Source organism: Pseudochaenichthys georgianus, chromosome 19 (genome assembly GCF_902827115.2).
Source record: "Pseudochaenichthys georgianus chromosome 19, fPseGeo1.2, whole genome shotgun sequence".
Lineage (NCBI taxonomy): Eukaryota > Metazoa > Chordata > Actinopteri > Perciformes > Channichthyidae > Pseudochaenichthys > Pseudochaenichthys georgianus.
Window position 1 is genome coordinate 27722844 of NC_047521.1, and position 24817 is coordinate 27747660.

The window sequence follows — 24817 nt, forward strand, 5'->3', positions numbered from 1 at the left end:
AAGTACCGCAGTGTGAATGCGCCTTATATAAATACACATATATAATATTTAATATATATAAAATAATGTATTATATCACATTATTGCCTCTGCTTTGGATTATTATCGGATAGGGTAATAACTTAATAACTAACTACGTCTGAAAGCAGAAGTCTAGGGCAAATAATTGCAAGTCTCTTCAGTGAGCATTTCACAAAATGATTTTTTAAAGTGGAATTTTGGGGGGAAATTAGCATCTTGAGAAAAAAAATCTAATTCTGAGAAAAAAGTCAAAATGAGATGCATTGTGGGACATGTAGTTTATGGGCAACGTGCTTCTGTAAAGTAGCATGTAACCGTATAATAAACATATTATATTCTCTGCAAGCTCTTATGGGGCCACAGAAGCCGCGGGCCGGATTTGGCCCCCGGGCCTTGAGTTGGACACCCCTGAGAAAGTGAAAGGAGAAGACGACGAACTGTGTCAAAGGTTGAATACCTGAGCAAATGATTCCCTAGCAACAGTGATCTATTATGTTACCCTGGTTACATAATGCTGTTACATGTAATCTGTTCAAGCTAATGAAGCTAATTTGCCTCCAGGCGACTTTCATAAATGATTTAATTTATAAAACGGCAGCCCTAAATGACTGATGGGGATTCTTACGGAACAGGTGACGGCACAGACTGATGGATGATGTTTGAAAAGGAAAATCGAACGTAATTGAAGGCATAAAACAAGTCTCATTAGTGTCAGTGTGATATGCAATATTAATACTTGCTGCGACAGAACATTAAGTTTGTAGTTAGTTTGATTGAAAAGCTGCAATTTTTGTTGGAAGAGAAACTGCTCTAACAAAACTCGCTGTGGATGTTTCACGTTGGGAACTTTCTCTGTGGATATTCGATGTGGAGGAATGTTGAGGAAGGAGCGGCACCGAGCCGAGTGGCAGACTGCATTCAGGAAGGAAAGAGACGTGACGTGGACTTTATTTTCTTTCTACTAATAATAATAATAGATTTAATTTGTTAGCGCTTTCACAGGTGCTCAAAGACGCTTTACAGATGTAGTGAAGGGAAAAGAGAAGGAAGGAACAACAAATAAATATATAGTTAAAGTCAAAATCAAATAATACAAAAACATTAATTAAAAGCCAGATTGAAGCGGGGAGTGATCTGAACCAAACGCTGTCTTAACATCTTCTGAGTTTATATATGTGTTCATACCAGTACAAATAGCATGTTTGCGTTGTTAAATCAGGTTGGAAATGCAGCACATATCCATTTGTAAACGGAGTACGGTAATCAGTGGTACTGTCTGGGCGAGTTGCTGTTGAACTGGACACTTTGTATTAGATGTATTTGATTTTTAACGCTAGAATCAGGGTAGTGAACGTGCATTAGCATAAGTTGGTATGCTAATTGAAATGCAATCAAACTTATCATTCTGGTAGAAATAGATTTAGATATTACTCATAGATTAAACTATAAGTGAGTTAATTGGAGTTTCCTTCTTGTAAACGGCTCGATTTGTAGGACTCTTATTGTGAGAAGTAAGAACCGAAGGATCATCTACACAAAAAAAATAGTGCTGCTTTTTCACCACATTATTTTCTAGTGTTTTGTGTTAAAGTGTTTAGGACACTGGGACGCGGGACGTCGGTCAGAGTTGGGGGTGCGGCGGGGGGTGCTAGTAGCGTCTAGCGGAGAAACTGTGACGCGCTGGAGGGGTGCTAGTGTAGCCTCGCAGCGGCAAAGCTGTGGTGCGTTTACACTGTAGGTGCGCCGCGTTTGGGGGTGCGGCGGGGGGTGCTAGTAGCGTCTCGCAGCGAAGAAACTGTGACGCCCTGGGGGGGTGCTAGTAGCGTCTCGCAGCGGAGAAACTGTGACGCGCTGAGGGGGGGTGCTAGTAGCGTCTCGCAGCGGAGAAACTATGATGCGCTGAGGGGGGTGCTAGTAGCGTCTCGCAGCGGAGAAACTGTGACGCGCTGGGGGGGGTGCTAGTAGCGTCTCGCAGCGGAGAAACTGTGATGCGCTGGGGGGGGTGCTAGTAGCGTCTCGCAGCGGAGAAACTGTGACGCGCTGGGGGGGTGCTAGTAGCAGCGAAACTGTGACGCGCTGGGGGGGTGCTAGTAGCGTCTCGCAGCGGAGAAACTGTGACGCGCTGGGGGGGGTGCTAGTAGCGTCTCGCAGCGGAGAAACTGTGACGCGCTGGGGGGGGGTGCTGGTAGCGTCTCGCAGCGGAGAAAACTGTGACGCGCTGAGGGGGGTGCTAGTAGCGTCTCGCAGCGGAGAAACTGTGATGCGCTGAGGGGGGTGCTAGTAGCGTCTCGCAGCGGAGAAACTGTGATGCGCTGGGGGGGGGGGGTGCTAGTAGCGTCTCGCAGCGGAGAAACTGTGACGCGCTGGGGGGGGTGCTGGTAGCGTCTCGCAGCGGAGAAACTGTGACGCGCTGAGGGGGGGTGCTAGTAGCGTCTCGCAGCGGAGAAACTGTGATGCGCTGAGGGGGGTGCTAGTAGCGTCTCGCAGCGGAGAAACTGACGCGCTGGGGGGGGGGGGGTGCTAGTAGCGTCTCGCAGCGGAGAAACTGTGACGCGCTGGGGGGGGGGTGCTAGTAGCGTCTCGCAGCGGAGAAACTGACGCGCTGGGGGGGTGCTAGTAGCGTCTCGCAGCAGAGAAACTGTGACGCGCTGGGGGGGGTGCTAGTAGCGTCTCGCAGCGGAGAAACTGTGACGCGCTGGGGGGGTGCTAGTAGCGTCTCGCAGCGGAGAAACTGTGACGCGCTGGGGGGGGTGCTAGTGTAGCCTCGCAGCGGCAAAGCTGTGGTGCGCCGTGTTTGGGGGTGCGGGGGGGGGGTGCTGGTGGGGCCTCGCATCCATGGCAGGACAGACACATGGATCCCTACAGATATATGTATGGGTTGATGTTTGTTGTGTGTACTGTAAATGATTTCTTGATGAAATAGCTCCCCATGTGTAAAAGCCTTAAGAGTCTCTACAGAAACGCTAGCTGTCCTTTTAGGCGGTAGCGCGAGCCTTTTTCTGAGCTGGAAGCTACAGACAGCATGTCAAAATGCTCACATGCTGATGTTTACCAGTCATTGGCTTTTAAGTGAATGTCTGTACAACATTTAAAAACAAGCCATCGAATAGTTGCCAAGATATTTCAGTTTAGTTTCGAAAAGAAAGTATCATAGTGCCGTCGGACACGTATTGCAACGACTCGCCAAGCTGCCGATGAAGACGTGTGGTTTGCTGAGAGTTGATAATCCACTTCTGCAGATTGAAGTGTGTGCAAAAGCCACTTTTTCCACTATCTCATCTGCTTTCCTGCAGACGCAAAAAGATAGTTGTTTTGATGGATGACTTTCTCTAAGTTGGCACTTGTCTAAACGATGTTTGGTTCTGCGTTCTCATTGTATTCGACTATCAGTGGGGAAAATAGTTTGATGGATTTATTTCCAGCTACTTATTTTGTGGTTTGTTGAAAGGATGTTCAGGCTCATCGGAAAACGGTGCATTAATGGGTTGAATGGACAGAAAAGAATACGACGGTTCAAATCCAAGTTGTGGCACTCGAAGTGAAAACAGAGACATGTGTTGGGACAGGAACGTGTCAGCTACTTATTCGTAAAATCCTAATCTATAATATGTCCAGTTCTTGGGTTAGTGCTAAAGGAGAAGGTGATGGAGTCAAATAAGCAACAAGTTGTATCTTAAGTACTTCATGTGGAATTTATAACTTTGAAAGGGTTTCATTTATAACTGCTTTAACCCTCCCGTTGTCTTCGGCTCACATCTGACCGATTTACTACTTTCATCAAACACAACCTTTTTGATTTACATTCCATTGCATTCAGGCGTCATGACATCCTTCACACACACACACACACACACACACACACACACACACACACACACACACACACACACACACACACACACACACACACACACACACACACACACACACACACACACACACACACATACTCTAAATGTGTTCCCCCCATATGTGCCTATCCCCCCAATTGAATCACACCTGGTACACACACACCTGGAACACACACACACACACACACACACACACACACACACACACACACCTGGCACACACACACCTGGCACACACACACACACACACACACACAGAACAATTTGACACATTGTTCCTGGTCACAGACACACACACACACACACACACACACACACACACACACACACACACACACACACACACACACACACACACACACACACACACACACACACACACACACACACACAGAACAAATTGACACATTTCCCACTCTTATAATAATAATACATATTATTTCTATAGCGCTTTTCTTGAACCTAATGATGCTGTACATTTGGGGGGGGGGTAGACAAACACAACAAAGCCAAAACAGAAAAGCAGTCAGAAGGTAGTTGGTTGAGAGGGGGGGGGGGCTTATGGATACAGAGTTGAAGAGGTGGGCTTTGAGGCGGGACTGGAACAGGGTGAGGGACTCAGACTCACGGAGGTCTTGGGGGAGGGGGTTCCAGAGCTTCGGGGCTGCCACAGAGAAGGCTCTGTCCCCGAAGCTCCGGAGTCCGGCCTTGGGGGTGGAAAGCAAACCGGCTGAGGTGGGTCTGAGGGACCGGGGGGGTTGGTAGAGGATGAGGAGGTCAGTGAGGTAGGGGGGGGGGGGGGGGAGATGGTGGAACGAAGACAATAGGAGGGTTAATCTTGCGTGGAGGGGTAGAACAGACGGACACAGCAATGGTCCAAATCAAGATATGCTAAGACACTGCAAAAACTTGTTTGATTTCGAGTCCGAATATGTCTTAGCACTTGATATACGACCAACGCACTTCAGAGCGAACAATGCCGTTAGCTATAGGGTCTTGGTTTTAGACTATGCATCTTGAGTGTATTGTTAAGTCGAAGGCTCTTGAAAACATCTTATCTTGAGTCGTTTCTCAGAGGAGGTCGCGAGGCTTTTATTAGTAACATTTGTAAAAGATGGATCAACTTGTTTCAAGAAATCAATCTGACTTGATGTTAGAAAAACACGTTGTTGTTGCAAAATCACCAACTTCAGAAAACAGAAACGCTTTCTGGCTTATTCTGTGTGTAGGAATGTATAGCGTCAAATCCGTTTCCCCAGCTAAAGATCGCATGTATCGAAATACCCCAGCCAAGAAATCTTAACAGGCAAATCTTAACTAAATTATTAGACTTGATTTTGGAGAGCTTTTTCTCCAGTGTAAAAGCTTCCATCTTTCTTCTTCTTCTTCTTCTTCTTCTTCTTCTTCTTCTTCTTCTTCTTCTTCTTCTTCTTCTTCTTCTTCTTCTTCTTCTTCTTCTTCTTCTTCTTCTTCTTCTTCTTCTTCTTCTTCTTCTTCTTCTTCTTCTTCTTCTTCTTCTTCTTCTTCTGTTTAGTCATCAGGGACTTCCTCTAGCATGTCCTCTCTGGACGTAACCATGGGTTCCACAAAGCGAGAAAGGGGTGAAACACTTTGTCATTTCGCTGTTGAAAAGCTTCCCATCGGTGTGTAGCGTCATCACTGTTTTCCTGTTGCTCCGCCTCCACTCACGCCGTCCAATCGCTTGCCTTCACCATCCAGTCCCCATTTCAATTGGTCCATCCTGCTCAAGTATGACTCAGAAAGAGGTGTGTCAGTCTACCATGTGAACCGGCACTGTGTGTGTGTGTGTGTGTGTGTGCGTGCGTGTGTGTGTGTGTGTGTGTGTGTGTGCGTTATCATGCCCTGTCATTTTGAACGATGTCATGTTTTCTTATTTCTTTGCTCGTTTCTTCTGGACTCTTCTCTGTTCTAATAATTTCTCTTTTCTTATAGTTTGTATCTGTTTCCTCTTTACCCGTGTCTCTCTTGTTTGATATTCCTGTGGTTAAACCTTTTTATTGTTTCACAGCGACTGTTTATGTTGATAATTGTTTTTGTTTTTAGACTCAGTGTTTGCCGGATGTTAAAATTGGACGTCTTTGATAGGACAGAAATGTTTTCCCGGCAGACACTGAGTCTCACGGTTTACGAGTCTCCCCTCGAAGGACAGGGGCATAAAAGCAGCCACCGCATCAAACCACTGTCACTCCCATCCAGGTCCTTCAAAGTGCACTGCTGCTGCTTTTACAGCCCTTGCCCTGCTTCCTACACGCCATACTTTTTATCATCCTGCATCGTATCTCATCCACTCCCTCCAACCATCCCCAACTATCCATCAGTCACTGATAGAAACATTCAGAGGACATGCAGCTCAACCAATCGCATCAAAGTCATAGCAGTTGGAAAAAGTTGTATCAAAAATGGAAATGTCATTAAATCACTCCATTTTCCACATTCACAATATCTCCTCAAAGCTAAGATAAGCCCAGATTCAATATAGTCTCTATACCTACTCAAATACATGACGAACCCGTTTTCATTCTGAATTGTTTGGTATTTCTTCTCAAACCCTTATCCTAAAAAAAGTGTATAGTTCCTTAACTTTGGACTTGTTCCATTATCCCACCCACACATTATTTCCTAACCATAAAATGTATTTGACCACGCCTTAACCTAAAGGCTGAGGCTGCTGATAACTATACCTAATAGTTTGTTCCTTTCATTTCAACGACTGAGTTATTGTCTCTAACTCCACGACATATCTTTGTGCATTTGGAGTTTGGCGCTTAAACTGTAAGTAATTGGGAAATGAATAAAAAGATACAACGAGTGGCTTTATTCGGAGCTTCAAGCCGATCAGAAATATTAAAAGATAATGTAACCAGTTGCCGGTGCTTGAACACAATGAGGTGTTTTCAGGCCTCTTACTCACCACACCCCCTGGTGGCAGACAGAAGACATTACACCTGTTAGGGACGTATCACCATACATTCAGTCCGTAAACATGTCTCCATCTGACCTTTAAACGCAACTTAAATCAGCTTCACTAGAGAGAAACCCAGTTCTCTACATTAACCCGAACTGCCATACTTCATAACCCACCATAAAACACCCCCTGATGGAGGACAGAAGACCTCACCCCTGTTAGGGATGTATCGCTATACATTCAGTCAGTACACATCTAACTTCTACGGTCAACTTAAATCTGTATTAAAGTTGTTGGTAGCAGCTGAATCTGCATGGTGACAAACGATCACCTTTTAAAGCAGGAAACCTACTTCTCTACCAACCTAAGTCTGTTCTGAGACGGAGCCTCCTCTCCACCGACGAACCTGACACCTCATCACACACCTCACACACCTCACACACATCCAACCCAACGTCCACCGTACGTCCTCAGAGCCGTACCGTGCTGACAGAGGACCCTTACTGTGTCTGTATTTCCCAACAAAGACCGCCTCGGAAATGTATGGATTATGTTTTTGAGCGTCCAAAAGCAACTCCCAGGCCGCGTCCTGAGCTAAAGGTGAGCTGGCGTGTCCACGAGGAGCCAGGTGAGTACCTGGAGGCTTCAACCGAGAGGAAGAAGGGCCTCGGGGTTGTTTTTGGACGGGGTTTCTTTCTGTTCTTTCTAACACATGTTTCCTTCTTCTTGTCTGTTGGCCCACGGGCAGATCTTCAACGGGGGTTTAGATCTTATTGTCGTCAGGAAAGTAATGAAGTTCACATTAACCCTGATGTCCACGGGATCAAGCGGCTGCGTTCCAGTTGCCATGGAGATTGCTGTCAGTGTCCAAATTCAATCCTTGATTTGTATAAAATACACATTAATAATAATAATTTCAATTTGTATATCGCCTTTCGAGAAACCCAAGGACGCTTGACATTAGCAGTCAGTGGTGGAAAAGTACATTTACTCAAGTACTGACGTTCTTGAGTATTTCCATTTGATGCTTCATATATCTGAACTCCAGCACATTTGAGGCAAAAATAAACTTTTTTTCAATATAAATTAAAGAAAATCTAAAAATTAGCTCCACTTCGACAAATTCAACATTAAAAAGCTCCGACATGTTTGTGTTCGTGATGAACCAAATAATATAGTATTCTCTTATAACATCATTAGGTCAAATAAGTCAACTCTGCGTACTAAGTACACTCAATTGAATTCTGATGCTTGATGTACATCTTGCTGATACATCTCCTATATTTACAATTAATTCTGGACTCTGTTTTCAGTTAGCGTGAGTAACATAGTATTTCACAACATATCTAAAAGTAGCTCCAACTTCACTTCAACATTAAAATGCTCTGTTATTCATAAACTACATAATATAGTAATTAATTAATAATATAACTGTTAACAGAGCCTTTCACATTAAGTACATTTACAGTAGCTGATAAAACTCCATTTCAAATGAATAATCAACGTTTACTTTTAAAAGTGCAGTATTTTAGGACCATAGGATATCTAGTTTCTACTTAACCCTTAGATGCCCGAGTGGCTGCACCCTACACTCTTCCATAAGTGGGTCAAAAAGGACCCGTATTAGAATAATATGTGTTTCTATGCCATTTGTATAATATTTAGCATTATATTTTGGTTCACACTAGAAATATTTTATATTAAATGTTTCACTATCGATCATTTTAAAAAAAAATGTACATATTGAAAAAAAGAGTTTTCTCATAGGCTTCCATAGAAAATACATGCGGGTCATTTTTGACCCACTTATGGAAGCTTGGGGTAGTAATACAAAAACTACAATTTCTTAAAATGTAAATTTAAAATGTGAATGGCATGATATCCAAAACATGTTTTTTGAGGAATAGCTGGAATATGAAATGATAAAAAAATGTAATTACAAAGTTACTTCAAGAAAACCACCTCACCGGGTCAAAGAATACCCACTTATGCATCTAAGGCAGTGTTCCTCAAACTTTTTCATACCAAGGACCACTCGCGGACCACCTAACTCCACAAATATCAAAAAACACATCGTTTTTCTAGAACAGATTACAAATCGCCAAACAAACAAGTGGAAACATGTGTGACGAAGGTGTGGCGCTGGGCTATATCATGCAATCGAAAGTGAAACTTAACCTTGCTCCATTGCGGAGATATTCCCGCGAGAGTGCGGACAATTTAAATGGATTAATTCATTTCAAATGTGAAATGTTACCAATATACTCACGGACCACTAGGGGGCGCTCACGGACCACCAGTGGACCGCGGACCACACATTGAGAAGCACTGATCTCAGGGTTAAGTAAAGAAGAACTCTCACATTGTTGGTTAGCAGTTCGTTTAACCCTAGCGTTGCTTTACTCAGTTAAATAATTGCCTCACGACCGATTCTTGTAAATAGCCTATTTGTGTAAATTCAGTATTTTAAAATACTTTAATTTACGTCTTCATCTCCACCAAGCTTGCCTCACAGAATAATAATAAACCTCCACAGTGAAGGGGGATGTTTGGCATTAAGAAAACGCCCTTTTCCGCCTCCCGTAATCACTCATTTTAAATGTCAGTGACTTTATGATAATTATACAAATAATGATTTTATTAGCAGCGCCGTGCGGGAGCGTGTGAACGACTGCTGGTGGACGTGTGGTATTTGTGAGTGGTGGGAGAATCACAATGTCATACTCGTTTTGTTTACAGAAGCAGAACAACATGTAACTGAAACAAGGTATTGTGATTTGGCTGTTAAACATTACATAGGTACATACATGTCCTTTCAGGTGTTAGCGGTGTGTACAAAAGACGACAAAATAACGATGTTGTTACAGGAAATGTCGGCCTTGCTTTTAAGAAAACCCGAGAAACAAATGAAATACATCATCAGACAGATATACATTTATTTACACTCAGAAGAGAATTCCCTGCTTCAGAAATGCAAACGTATTCATCCTAAAGATATCCATTCCAGATGCAGCGAGATCCAGTGGACATCAGACACCATGTATTCCAATTGGGTCACGAACCAAAACAAATACTTAGAAATTGTGAGAAGTGCAGTTACTGAATATAATGAGATCTGCGTCCCCATGAGAAGATTGTCCTGGAGGGTCTTATACGTGTCAACAGAATTGGTGTGAAATACGGGGAAGGGGAGAGGACGCTGCCACTTCAGTGAAGAAGAAAACATATGTATTTCCTTATTCTACTAAATATATTTCAGTACAGGAGAGTGGAGTAATTCAGCCTCCTAAACTGTCACCTTTCCTTCCCTCGCTTCATTCCTCTCTAGAGAATAGTTGAGTTTTAGACAAAAGTTTTCTGACTCGCTCTTTATTTCCATTTCTTCTCCTTATTCCCCAACGTCTTGTTCGGTTTCGCCCTCGTTGCCCCGTCCAGAAAACTGAGCGCAATGCAAATTACTTCTTTAGGGAGGAAGTGAACCGGTCTCACCCCAGTTATCCTGTAATGCATTCAACTCTGGGGTCCTCTGTAGCACTGTGAGAGAGTGGATATAGGAGAGCAAATACCGTTCTAAGGGAAAAAGTAGAACGTATTAAGGCAAGGTCATTTAATCAGCAAGGCAATTCAAAGTGCTTCACAATAAATAAATCATATTAAGACTTTAAAAAGCCAAGAGAAGTCAAATTAAAACAAGTTAAACTCATGGATGTATGAAGAGAACTGGATACAGCGTTAAGTTAAATGTTCCTGTTCATACTGGGTAGTTGTTTTATCAAGAACAACAAAAAACGCTGATTTACAGACGCCTATTTCCCGATGTAAGTCAATGGGAAAAATACTTTTTGGGCCCAATGAAGTCACGGACTGACATATAAGTTGTAGTACCTCCATTTGGCCACTTCACAATTTGCTGGCGCACTTCCTGGGGTCTTATAATAATAAATGGGATTTGTATAGCGCTTGTCCTAATGCTCAAAGACGCTTTACCTAAAATCAGAACACAAACAATAAAACAAGTAACACAAACAGTAGTCTTGGCTAAAATAGACAAAGACAGGTATACAAACAGAAGACTAAAAATCACACTGATGTAAGATATGACTTGATCTACTAAAACAAAGCAGCAACAGAATAGTATTGTGGCCTCTAAAACAAGCTAAACTCATGGATGTATGAAGAGAACTGGATGCAGCGTTCAGTTAAATGTTCCTGTTCATACTAAGTAATTGTTTTTGCAACAAACAAAAAACGCTGATTTACAGACGCCTATTTCCCGATGTAAGTCAATGTGAAAAATACTTTTTGGGCCCAATGAAGTCACGGACTGACACATACGTTGTAGTACCACCGTTTGGCCACTCCAAAATTAGCTGGCGCACTTCCTGGGGTCTTTTAATAATAACAATACATGCAGTTTTTATAGCACTATTCCTAATGTTCAAAGACGCTTTATGTAAAATCAGAACACAAACAATGCAAAGAAAACAAAAAACAAACAAGACTAGAAATTGCAGTGTAAGATATGACTTGATCTACTAAAACAAAGCAGCAACATAATAATATTGTGGCCTCTGGAAGATGAATGAGGGGAAACAAAGGGACTAGTGTTATCTGTGCACCTGTAGATAGGAAGTAGAACAGAGTGAAACTAATGTGGGCTCATCCAGAGATGATCGAGGGTCTCGTAAATAGGGACTCCCAGAGAACATGTTGCATCCCACATGGGTTGCCCCTTACTGCCCTAATTCAAAGACATCTGCCCAGATGTACCCAAAGGTACTTTGAAGCTGCTTTATCACTGTCTTCTCCATGGGCCATATGGTGAAAAAGTAAAAGCCTCGTCAATAAGAAAAGCAGCTGACATGATGAGAAAGTGTTTCTGCAGCGAAGGGGAACACCGGTGTCATCTCGCCTTGTTTGAAAAGTCAGACACCAGAAGCCACATTATGTTTCACTTTGTGGCACGCACATCTCAGCAGCAGTCAAACTCCAGCAGAGGTTCTCCTGTGGTTCAGATGTTACCTCCAGTATTCAGGTTCAATCCCCCCTGTTGTCAATATCAATAATTACCAGCAGGCGTAGGATTAGCTTTCAGCGAAGAGGACCTGAAAACAATTGTAGAATAATTCATGTGAAGCTCGGTGCAGGACTCTGCCAGACATCGTTAGTTCTTGCTCATTTCACGGGTCTTTTTTCCTGAAGTTACTTCAATAACTGATTATGAAACAATCTTAACTTAATAACAATGCTGTTATTGGATTCAGATTTAACTTTCTGCACAGTAGTTCCACTTACAGCAGCTCATAGATCAACATTTTCATGAGTTTCAATGACAAAACAAACCGCAAATATGAAGGAAATATAACTTAGTAAGACGGGTATCACTATGTAAAGTAGAAACTCAGAGAAGTCCGTTGGTGAATATTACAGGATTAATTGATGGGAAAGGTACATTACACACAATGCAGCTTTTGAATTAGATAAGATTAGATCAGATATACTTAATTGATCCCTAATTGGAAATAGTTTAGTTACAGCAGCATGTAAACAAGGCAAGTTAGTTTAAAAATGTACAAAATTAAGTAAAATACAACAAATATAGACATATCGTCAGTAGAAAATATATATCTAAAGAATAAACAATCATAATGTCAAACCGTAAATTATATATTCCCCAAAACGTATTGCCACCCACCCTTTAAAGTTTATATGTTCAAAATCTGTGATTCCTTGTTTAAGTGGAAGCACAAGAATCCAAACAAGCTAGACTTTCCTATTGGTATTTGAACACATCATAATTTATCATGGCTAAAATGTTTTAGGAGGACATCAATCGCAGGTCATGTCGATACGACCTATCGGTGACTGATTAGCAAAGAGAGGGGATCCATTATTCATAAAGGTGCAGGCTTTTTCTTTTTTTGGGGAATGATAACACGGCAGCAACAAACTAAATACTGTAGTAAGTCTGCGATAGGGTTTAATGCAAGAGCTCAATTTCAATCCCCAAAAAATGCAGAAACATATTTCAGTCAGACAACTGAATATGTTTATTATGAGCAGCATATAGTTTGAGTTTGGCGTCTAGGCTCGGGCCTCATCACTCCACAGATTTACAAAGAACATTGAGTGATGATTAGATAACTATCCCCCGAGCCTACAGGTGGAAGCTGGGGCAGACGAGCAGCAGCAATATGAACGTAGCAGCAGCAACATGAACGTAGCAGTAGCAACATGAACGTAGCAGTAGCAACATGAACGTAGCAGTAGGAACATGAACCTAGCAGCAGCAACATGAACGTAGCAGTAGCAACATGAACGTAGCAGCAGCAACATGAACGTAGCAGTAGCAACATGAACGTAGCAGTAGCAAGTGAACGTAGCAGTAGCAAGTGCATGTAGCAGCAGCAACATGAACGTAGCAGTAGCAACATGAACGTAGCAGCAGCAACATGAACGTAGCAGCAGCAACATGAACGTAGCAGCAGCAACATGAACGTAGCAGTAGCAACATGAACGTAGCAGTAGCAAGTGAACGTAGCAGTAGCAAGTGCATGTAGCAGCAGCAACATGAACGTAGCAGTAGCAACATGAACGTAGCAGCAGCAACATGAACGTAGCAGCAGCAACATGAACGTAGCAGCAGCAACATGAACGTAGCAGCAGCAACATGAACGTAGCAGCAGCAACATGAACGTAGCAGTAGCAACATGATGAACGTAGCAGTAGCAACATGAACGTAGTAGCAGCAACATGAACGTAGCAGCAGCAATATGAACGTAGCAGCAGCAACATGAACGTAGCAGCAGCAACATAAACGTAGCAGTAGCAACATGAACGTAGCAGTAGCAACATAAACGTAGCAGTAGCAACATAAACGTAGCAGTAGCAAGTTAACGTAGCAGTAGCAACATAAACGTAGCAGTAGCAAGTGAACGTAGCAGTAGCAAGTGAACGTAGCAGCAGCAACATGAACGTAGCAGTAGCAAGTTAACGTAGCAGTAGCAACATAAATGTAGCAGTAGCAAGTGAACGTAGCAGTAGCAACATGAACGTAGCAGTAGCAACATGATGAACGTAGCAGTAGCAAGTGCACGTAGCAGCAGCAACATGAACGTAGCAGTTTGTAGCAACATGAACACAGCAGTAGCAACATGAACGTAGCAGTAGCAACATGAACGTAGCAGTAGCAAGTGAACGTAGCAGTAGCAACATGAACGTAGCAGTAGCAAGTGAACGTAGCAGTAGCAAGTGAACGTAGCAGTAGCAACATGAACGTAGCAGTAGCAAGTGAACGTAGCAGTAGCAACATGAACGTAGCAGTAGCAAGTGAACGTAGCAGTAGCAAGTTAACGTAGCAGTAGCAACATAAACGTAGCAGTAGCAAGTGAACGTAGCAGTAGCAAGTGAACGTAGCAGTAGCAAGTTAACGTAGCAGTAGCAACATAAATGTAGCAGTAGCAAGTGAACGTAGCAGTAGCAACATGAACGTAGCAGTAGCAACATGATGAACGTAGCAGTAGCAAGTGCACGTAGCAGCAGCAACATGAACGTAGCAGTTTGTAGCAACATGAACACAGCAGTAGCAACATGAACGTAGCAGTAGCAACATGAACGTAGCAGTAGCAAGTGAACGTAGCAGTAGCAACATGAACGTAGCAGTAGCAAGTGAACGTAGCAGTAGCAAGTGAACGTAGCAGCAGCAACATGAAACACAGCAATAGCAAGTGAACGCAGCAGTGGCAGCATAGCGAGGCAGAGACAAGAAGACCTGTCAGCTGAAATAGAGCGGCATGTTTAGGAGAATGTGTTTGGTTGGTTGTGAGAGGGACGAGGCGCGTCACGTGTTAATGCTGGTGCTCGAGTTGACTGCCTGAACTAGCCCGCAGGCTTCGCCCCATTTAAAATAGGGAAGGAAATTCTTCAGTCAGTGGATTGTGTTTACTCTTCTCTCCTCACCTATTCCCTGATCTGAGGGTTTTCCCGCCTCTATTGGGAAAACTCCAGACACACACATTCCACATTCCAGCACAGCACACCTGGGCTAATTGGGCAGATTGGGATTGGTGGAAACGCCCAAAAGGACCGGCTTCATTTCCCCGTGGGACCTCCAGCCTCTCCTTCACTGGTGGAGTGAGTGAGCGTCCTCTCTCTCCCTCGTCCTCACTCCCTATCCATCCATCTGTCCCTCCGCTCTGGATGGAAGTGATGGATGAGTGTGGGAAAAGGTTTCTCCTGTGATGTGATGTTTTTTCCTCAGAGGAGTGGAAGAGATAAAGGGAGGCAGGTAATGATTACAGAGAGAGGAGAGATGGCCGAATATCGTTTTCACACACTTACACACTTATCGGGCAATCCTTGTTACCGGCAAACGTCCTCTCTCAGAGTAGAGGTCACTAACAAGGTGTCAATTCAAGACTTAATTACAGGAGGTGAGTAGTGTAGGGGGTGCATGAGGATGAGGGATGGTATCTGTCAGGAAGAGGCCTAGGAAGAAGGGATGAAGGGATAAGGAAGGATGGATGAACGGGTGAAGGACTGTAGGAAGGAAGGGAGGGTCAAAGGGGAGTAAGGAAGGTAAGCTGTGTTAGATGGGTGAATGTTTTAAGGGATGAAGGAAGGAAAGGATGAATTAATTATAGGATGTAGGGAAGGAATAGGGAGGGATGAAGGGTCAAAGGGGTGTAGGGAGGAAGGGAGGGTCAAATGATTTAGGGAAGGAGGTTTGCAGTGATAGATGGAAGGGGAGGTAGGGAGGAAGGGATTTAGGAGGTGATTGAGTGAAAGGATGAATGGTTTAAGGAATGTAGGAAGGAAGGGACGAAGGCATTGCTAGATGTAGGAAGGGAAGTAAGGAGGGAGGGATGAAGGAAGGAAGGGAGGGATGAAGGGTCAAAGGAAGGTAGGAAGGAAGAGATGAGGGAATTGCTAGATGTAGGAAGGGAAGGATGAATGATTGGATGTAGCGAAGAAGGGATTAAGGAATGTAGGAAGGAAGGGAGGAAGGCATTGCTGGATGTAGGAAGGGAAGTAAGGAGGGAGGGATGAAGGGGTGAGGTAGGAAAGGCACAATGCTTATGACACGGGTTTCTTTAACTAACTGACTTGAATGAACCCACCTGACCTGGCTGGAGTCTCTCTCTCTCTCTCTCCGTTATCTGCCCCGCCTCCCTCCGTCTCCTCACGTCTCTCTGTACGTATCTCTCAATGTGAGTCCGCCATCTTGAGTGACAGCAGTTGTGTTTCACTAACCTTCTTGTTTTGAAAGCAGCTTCGGAGTCGTCGACACCGCAATTCTGCTGTAACGTTTCCCGGTGTATTACGTCCTATCTCATTTGTTGAACGCCACCTCCCCCTCATCCTCCTCCTCCTCTTCCCCCTGCTACCTTCACCTCTTCCCCCCCACTATATCCCACTTCCAACAGAAGCTCAGAGTAAGCCTTACTACTCAGATTACTCCCCCACTCGCCTGCTCATCCACAAGCTGTGCACCAGCACCTACCTGGACCTCTTCATCAGCATCATCATCGGCCTGAACGTCATCACCATGTCGATGGAGCACTACCAGCAGCCCAAGGTCAGACATGGGGGGGTATTACGGGGTCTCTTGGCTGTTAAAGGTCTCCTATTGTACATATATCCAGAGCCTGTCTCTGATTGGCTGAAACTCCAAACACATCATTGCAGCATTACCCATAATCCCCTCTGTTTCAGCCCTGTTTCCAAAGTGCTGATTCTCTGTCTGTTACTTGATGAAAACAAGGAGCCCCTCCCCACGCCCCTCTGAGATAGGGGGGGGGGGGGGGGGTTGCTGATGTTACCTTGGTTGCTGATTGGCTAATGGTTACACACGACAAAACATCGTTATGACATCATAAAGTGGCCAAAATCTGATCAGCTCATTTTCAGACAGGTTTAGTAGAAGAGACATGTTGATGTAGAAGAGACATGGAGAAGAGGGGACACATGTTGATGTAGAAGAGACATGGAGAAGAGGGGACACATGTTGATGTAGAAGAGACATGAGGAAGAGGGGACACATGTTGATGTAGAAGAGACATGAAGAAGAGGGGACACATGTTGATGTAGAAGAGACATGGAGAAGAGGGGACACATGTTGATGTAGAGGAGACATGAAGAAGAGGGGACACATGTTGATGTAGAGGAGACATGAAGAAGAGGGGACACATGTTGATGTAGAAGAGACATGGAGAAGAGGGGACACATGTTGATGTAGAAGAGACATGAAGAAGAGGGGACACATGTTGATGTAGAAGAGACATGAGGAAGAGGGGACACATGTTTGATGTAGAAGAGACATGAAGAAGAGGGGACACATGTTGATGTAGAGGAGACATGAAGAAGAGGGGACACATGTTGATGTAGAAGAGACATGGAGAAGAGGGGACACATGTTGATGTAGAAGAGACATGAAGAAGAGGGGACACATGTTGATGTAGAAGAGACGTGAAGAAGAGGGGACACATGTTGATGTAGAAGAGACATGGAGAAGAGGGGACACATGTTGATGTAGAAGAGACATGAGGAAGAGGGGACACATGTTGATGTAGAAGAGACATGAAGAAGAGGGGACACATGTTGATGTAGAAGAGACATGAAGAAGAGGGGACACATGTTGATGTAGAGGAGACATGAAGAAGAGGGGACACATGTTGATGTAGAAGAGACATGAAGAAGAGGGGACACATGTTGATGTAGAAGAGACATGGAGAAGAGGGGACACATGTTGATGTAGAAGAGACATGAAGAAGAGGGGACACATGTTGATGTAGAAGAGACATGAGGAAGAGGGGACACATGTTGATGTAGAAGAGACATGAAGAAGAGGGGACACATGTTGATGTAGAGGAGACATGAAGAAGAGGGGACACATGTTGATGTAGAAGAGACATGGAGAAGAGGGGACACATGTTGATGTAGAAGAGACATGAAGAAGAGGGGACACATGTTGATGTAGAAGAGACGTGAAGAAGAGGGGACACATGTTGATGTAGAAGAGACATGAAGAAGAGGGGAAACATGTTGACGTAGAAGAGACATGAGGAAGAGGGGACACATGTTGATGTAGAAGAGACATGAAGAAGAGAGGACACATGTTGATGTAGAAGAGACATGAAGAAGAGGGGACACATGTTGACGTAGAAGAGACATGAGGAAGAGGGGACACATGTTGATGTAGAAGAGACATGAAGAAGAGGGGACACATGTTGATGTAGAAGAGACATGAAGAAGAGGGGACACATGTTGATGTAGAAGAGACATGAAGAAGAGGGGACACATGTTGATGTAGAAGAGACATGAAGAAGAGGGGACACATGTTGACGTAGAAGAGACATGAGGAAGAGGGGACACATGTTGATGTAGAAGAGACATGAAGAAGAGGGGACACATGTTGATGTAGAGGAGACATGAAGAAGAGGGGACACATGTTGATGTAGAGGAGACATGAAGAAGAGGGGACACATGTTGATGTAGAAGAGACATGGAGAAGAGGGGACACATGTTGATGTAGAAGAGACATGAAGAAGAGGGGACACATGTTGATGTAGAAGAGACGTGAAGAAGAGGGGACACATGTTGATGTAGAAGAGACATGAAGAAGAGGGGACACATGTTGACGTAGAAGAGACATGAAGAAGAGGGGACACATGTTGATGTAGAAGAGACATGAAGAAGAGGGGACACGTGTTGATGTAGAAGAGACATGAAGAAGACGGGACACATGTTGATGTAGAAGAGACATGAAGAAGAGGGGACACATGTTGATGTAGAAGAGACATGGAGAAGAGGGGACACATGTTGATGTAGAAGAGACATGAGGAAGAGGGGACACATGTTGATGTAGAAGAGACATGAGGAAGAGGGGACACATGTTGATGTAGAAGAGACATGGAGAAGAGGGGACACATGTTGATGTAGAAGAGACATGGAGAAGAGGGGACACATGTTGATGTAGAAGAGACATGAAGAAGAGGGGACACATGTTGATGTAGAAGAGACATGGAGAAGAGGGGACACATGTTGATGTAGAAGAGACATGAAGGAGAGGGGACACATGTTGATGTAGAAGAGTGGGGTTTTCCCATTGCATTGTGTTCTCGACTTCACGGCCTCTTTGGCCCGAGACCAAGCATATGTATTTGAGAAGTTGGTACTGAGAATGTGTTTCATGATTGGCACAGAATATTCGGTCTTTAAAAGTAAACGTCTTTGTAATATTAATTTATATCTTCCTGGAACAACAGGTTTATTGCTTCACGTCGTCTCCGGTTTACAAGCTGTGCCAATGATAATAAAATAAACCTTTCCAACACCTTGACCGGTTCTTGAAACAAGGGGGAGAAAATAATCAGTTCAGCGGAAAAAGAGATAAAATCAGATGAGAATTGGAAAAGTATTCTAAGCAAGGCAGTGGTGGATCATAAAAGGGAGGTCGGAACAATGGCTACGAGGACATTATACAGTCCATAAAAGACGGGAAAGCACAGTGCTTCAAACCGAATGTAAGGTTATCTGGGGTACCACAACGTGAACTCAACGGTTCACATGATTACTCGAATCCACACTGACGTCTGCTAAGGATACTCAGGACGTATCGCCCGTATGCTAATCGCCACCTGGCAGCTGTTCCAACTGGGATTTGTCTCGCACTCAGTTTCAAAAATATGTTTCAATGGCTTCAGCATATTGTTGGCCACCTGCTGAGGAAGGATGTAAAACAAAAGATGGCTGAGCGAGGTAGATACTCAAAGAGAGTAAAACAAAACCCAGCATAGAAGAGAGAGGAACCAGAGGACGAATATTTAAGATTACTATGAGGGGTTTCAAGGCAAATGTAAGTGGGCATGGAAGATACGAGTGGGGTCCATTGGTAACCAGTAGGGGTGTTTACGTGGGAAGCATAGTCCAATCATCCTGGGTAAGAAAAGAACATTTGTTTTCACTTAAGACTAGTGTATATAAAGATGCTCCGAATATTACCCCGGCACGAAATGAAGCCGACATATCTAGAATACACGTGCCGCCATCTTGCCATTTGACGCCATTTTGTGCCATTTGACGCCATTTTGTGGCGAGAAACCTCTTTCTCTCCCCAGAGGGGCAGGTCAGCCAGAAAGGGCTGTTGCCCGGGCAACATTAGCCCGTAGCTGTGCACTTCCCTGTAACAGACAATCAAGGTGATGGAAAGTTAAAGGAAAAACTCATATCCCATACAACTCTAGGTTCAATTCCTAAAGCTATGTGACGTCTGATCTCCTTTTTATAGTATTAAATAACTAAATAAACCAAGCTTTTTAGAAAAATGAACACTTGAACTTACATTACGGCGATAAGAACTACCTGAAATGGCAGAAACGACCTATTGGAGAAATGTTTTGACATTAGATTTGACTTGTCAGTTTGTCCCGTCTGCTAACACGGAGTTATTCACCGGGAGGAATATTCTTCACTTTTGTGTTGGAGCCATGTTTTCCATCTCTATCTATGTCTGCATGAAACTGAAGGTTATTAAAGATAAGAAGTACTGTATTGATGGGAAATGTTTGCGTTGCAGCAGCATAAAAGACAAGGGATTGCAAACAAGGTCGCTCAAGGTCATGTTGTACACGCAGGTGGACACTGTGAGTTCTCCCGCAGGCTAACACAGACACTTTGATCCTAACGGCATGGAGAATGAGGGAGGGGACGGACGATGTGAGGACATCTATTTATGGACAGGCTCATTCTGTAAAGGACCGAGTTTACAATGCAGACGTGAACAATGTATATCGACTCCAACCCAAACAAGCCGAGTGGTGTCACCGGGAAGTGTTTCCCCCTGTAGAAGGAAACGGTGATAAAGTGAGGTTTTACAGAGCAGTTTCAGCACATTTCATTCAACGAGTGGCGATGAAACTCTGCTCAGACAACAGAACGTGTAATGCTGGGTGTACTGACTTTAAAAGGGATGCTTAATCTCTCATACTTGTATCCCTGTCCGTTCCTCAGGAGTTGGAGCAGGCGCTGACGATCTGTAACTACATCTTCACCCTCATCTTCGTTCTGGAAGCCGTCTTCAAGCTGGTAGCGTTTGGGTTCAGACGCTTCTTTAAAGACAAGTGAGTATTTAAATTACTGCCACGATCCTTTTACGTTGTTGTTGTATTATTTATTGATCTAGGACAGTGCTTCTCAAAGTGTGGTCCGCGGATCACTGGTGGTCCGTGAGCGCCCCCTAGTGGTCCGTGAGTATATTGGTAACATTTCACATTTGAAATAAATAATTAAAGTTTTCTGCACTCTCGCGGGAATATCTCCGCAATGGAGCGAGGTTAAGTTTCACTTTCGATTGCCTGATATAGCCCTGCGCAACACTTTCATCACACATGTTGCCACTTGTTTGTACCATTTTCAGGCGATTTGTAATCTGTTCTAGAAAAACGATGTGATTTTGGATATTTGTGGAGTTAGGTGGTCCGCCTCCTTGGTATGACAAAGTTTGAGAAACACTGATCTAGGAGGTTGTCCATACATGTACTTTCTTCAATTACAAACTTATTTTTTACATACAGTATAATTCAGAAAAAACATGCCTTATCATGTACCGTAAAAAGAAAAAGTATATATATATATAAATAATAATAGAAACATTTGAAAACACAAAAAAAAATGTGAGTTAAATTAAAGGTGATACATAAGGCAGGCAGAGACGGAGACTTCTGAATAACCATGTACCTCCTAAACGTAAAAAGGCGTGAAAAGGTACCTTCTCTAACCCCTGAGTCATGTGGAAAATGTGAGTTAGCGTTGGGAGAGCTTAAATCATCTTTCTCTCACGGATGGTTTCTCAGAAAGGCTCGTATGAATACAGACGGCCTCGTTAAACCCCCATAAAACACACATGATTTCATCGCTTTGAAATCCCTGGCTTCCCGCTGATAACCACACCACAATCACAACAACTGTATACCACCACACACACACACACCATGCTTTTGGACCATTTCGCTGACCACCAAGGGCTCCATGATGTCCGCTCTCAGTGCCAGATTATCCTTTTTTGCATTTGACAGCGGTCCATTTTGATATTACACAAAAACACAACATTAGCCAAATTCTCTCCGGACGAATTTAAATACCTCGTTAGGTTGCAGGTTGTGTTGATGCACACACTTTGAGTGTCTAAATGAAGATGTAAGGGATCAACTCTGATTATATCTCCAATGAGCTTTTTTTATTCTCTCCTTTTGTTCCAAACATTTTGTTCAGCTGTATTTATTTATTGTCCGGGGCGTTGGAAAACTAGATTTGGTTCCAACCAATTAGATTGCTCAGATCTAGTGCTGCGTACCGGTACGCCGAACCGGTACTGGACTTGTAAAAAGTTTCGGTTCAAGTCCGGTTAAAACCGGAACGTCAGGAACCGGTACTTGGACTCGCAAAAAAACTAGCACTTACGTATATTCTGGTGTCTGTGGTTATTTAAACATTCCCTGATGAACGTTATTCAGCGTCAATAAATGAGTGCTAATCCCAGTGTGCTCAGTGTACAACATCACATGTCATTTCACCTTCGATTTACGGTTTGAAAACGTAGAATTTCGCCACATGCTAATGCTAACCGGAAGTGAAGAATTTTCAGAATAAAAGTTTTAAGTTAATAGTGTGAACTTTCGTTTTTTTCAGAATAAAAGTGATTTAAATTAGTGTTTTTAATTCAAAATTACGCCATATCAACATTGATTTTAATTTCTAACAGTATGTATTGTAGAGTTGTAGAAAATACATGGTGCACAGACAGTACAGTACACTCTGACTGTACAGTCACTAGAGTGTAGCCTATACTGTATAGTAGGTGTGTAACAGTGTAATGCGTATAGTCTACTCTACACTCTACCTTTCAGCAACGTTTTAGGGATTTAGGCTCAGTCAGCTCAGGGACTGTTTGGTTACTTTAGTTTAGTAAATTAAATAAATGTTTGAACTTTGTAGTAGTTCACTGTAGTTGCTGTCATAAGTCATTTGTAGACTAAGTGGCACATTTGTACTTTGTAGAGAAATGTAGACACAAGTTGGAAGGGAGCACAATAAACCTGATGAGTTTGAATTTGAGTTGATTATGAGTTAATTTTCAATTGATAATTAGCTCACAATAAGTTCACTTTAGTTACTCACACAACTTGACACAAGCCATGGGTTCAGGTCCGGACTTATAAGTCCGGACCTGAACCTGAACCTCTGGACTTGAGTCCGGACCTGAACCTGAATGTGAGTCCAGGTACGCAGCACTACTCAGATCTCAGTACCTGGAAAGGAGTGTATCCCGATCGTTATGAAATACTAAGTGATAGCATGGCAGCTTTGTAATCAGCCTTATAGCACGGGAACACTCTGTCTCTAAATGTAAGGGGTGTGTGATTGAGCTGCGTGTGGAAAGGCTGTAAAACATGCTTTTGTTCGCTCCTCTACGAAGCACTGCAGTGAAGGAGCTTGTTATTGCAATGTAGTGACACGACAGAAAGAACGTTCGGAGATGTCCATAAAGACGTAATCAAACCTCTCCTGCAGCTCGTCGAGTGTCTGCATGGTTCAACGTTGAGTCATAGATACTCTTCTGTTCCTCTGGCTCAGCAAGTATGGGGAGTTTTAAAAGGATTCACTGACATGTAAAAGGTTCATTCTTCCATTTATGACTAACGTCTTAAATCTAAACCACAACAGTTACAAGAATAGATCATTCTCCAAAAAATATTGCACATTCCCAAGGAAACAGTTTCAAATGTGAAATACAGTTCTTAGGTTTCTTAAAGTGCGGTTGGAAGCTCGACACCACCAACATATGACCTCAGAGCAGGTAGATAATTAGCTTAGCTTAGCATACAGCTAGAAACAATGGGAACAGCTACTTAACACCTATCTTGTCATCGTGAAATCGCTAGTTACCTTTGAAAGACCCTGGCTAGCATCTCCTACCTGTTTCCAGGCCGTATGCTAAGCTAAGCTAACCTCTGCTAAATGTGGCATCGATATTTCTCGTAGCATAAAAGCCTCTAAATATTCGTTAAGTGGATTTTGGCAATTTATTCCTCATGCTTTGTTGCGTTCTTTAGGTAATTAACTTCTCTAAACATATTGGCTTCGCTTTCTCAAGAGTCCTGGCTTCCTGGAAGTCCAAATTGTAATTTCAAATGTTTTTATTTTTGTCGTCAGATTATTAAATCTTGGTTTCATAGTTTAAAAGTGAAATGTGTGTGTGTGTGTGTGCGTGTGTGTGTGTGTGTGTGTGTGTGTGTGTAGGTGGAACCAGCTGGATCTGGCCATCGTGCTGCTGTCCATCATGGGCATCACTCTGGAGGAGATCGATGGAAACACTCTGCCCATCAATCCGACTATCATCCGCATCATGAGGGTGCTGAGGATCGCACGAGGTGAGAACGATAACTCTCCCATGCTTTTAGGTTCAGGGGGTTTCATTCGTCCTCGTAGGTGGATTTGGTTCGCAGTTAAAAGACACCGTATCCATTGTGACACACGTTTCAAACAGCAGTCGTCGGACAACAGTACTGAAGATCCAGCATATTAGAAACGTGAACCATCAAAACGATACACTTACCACTCTGACTAAGAGAGGTTCTGCTGTTTACAGAGAGGTTACTAAAACACGACGCTAAAGAAAAACACAGAATGGACTCGATGAAAGCACGGTCGAACAAGACCATCGGGGCTGCACCCTTTTTGCACACGGCTCCACAATTTGCTTTAAAGTTCAGTTTTGAACTTTAGATGTTTGTTGGAGTCCACAAATTCCACTGGACGACATTTCACCCTTCCATCCATCTATTAATACAAACGTTCATCCATCCACTCATCCATCCACTATCCCTTCTCTATCCTTTCCTTCATCCATCCATTAATACTTGCTTTCTTTCATCCCTTCCTCAAACCATCATCCTATCCACCTTCCATCCATCGGTGCATCCATTCGTTCATCCACTACCTACCTATCTACCTATCTACC

General features: G+C 43.4%; 1 protein-coding gene across 1 annotated transcript in view; it reads left to right on the top strand.

Annotated features, from left to right (window-relative positions):
• cacna1g (calcium channel, voltage-dependent, T type, alpha 1G subunit) overlaps positions 1 to 24817 on the top strand; it is a 250441-nt gene that overhangs the window by 190354 nt on the left and 35270 nt on the right. Inside the window, exons 26-28 of the mRNA XM_034107161.2 lie at positions 16224 to 16375; positions 20809 to 20918; positions 24097 to 24227. Of these exons, the coding sequence (XP_033963052.1) occupies positions 16224 to 16375; positions 20809 to 20918; positions 24097 to 24227 (393 nt within the window). The remainder of the gene's footprint in view (positions 1 to 16223; positions 16376 to 20808; positions 20919 to 24096; positions 24228 to 24817) is intronic.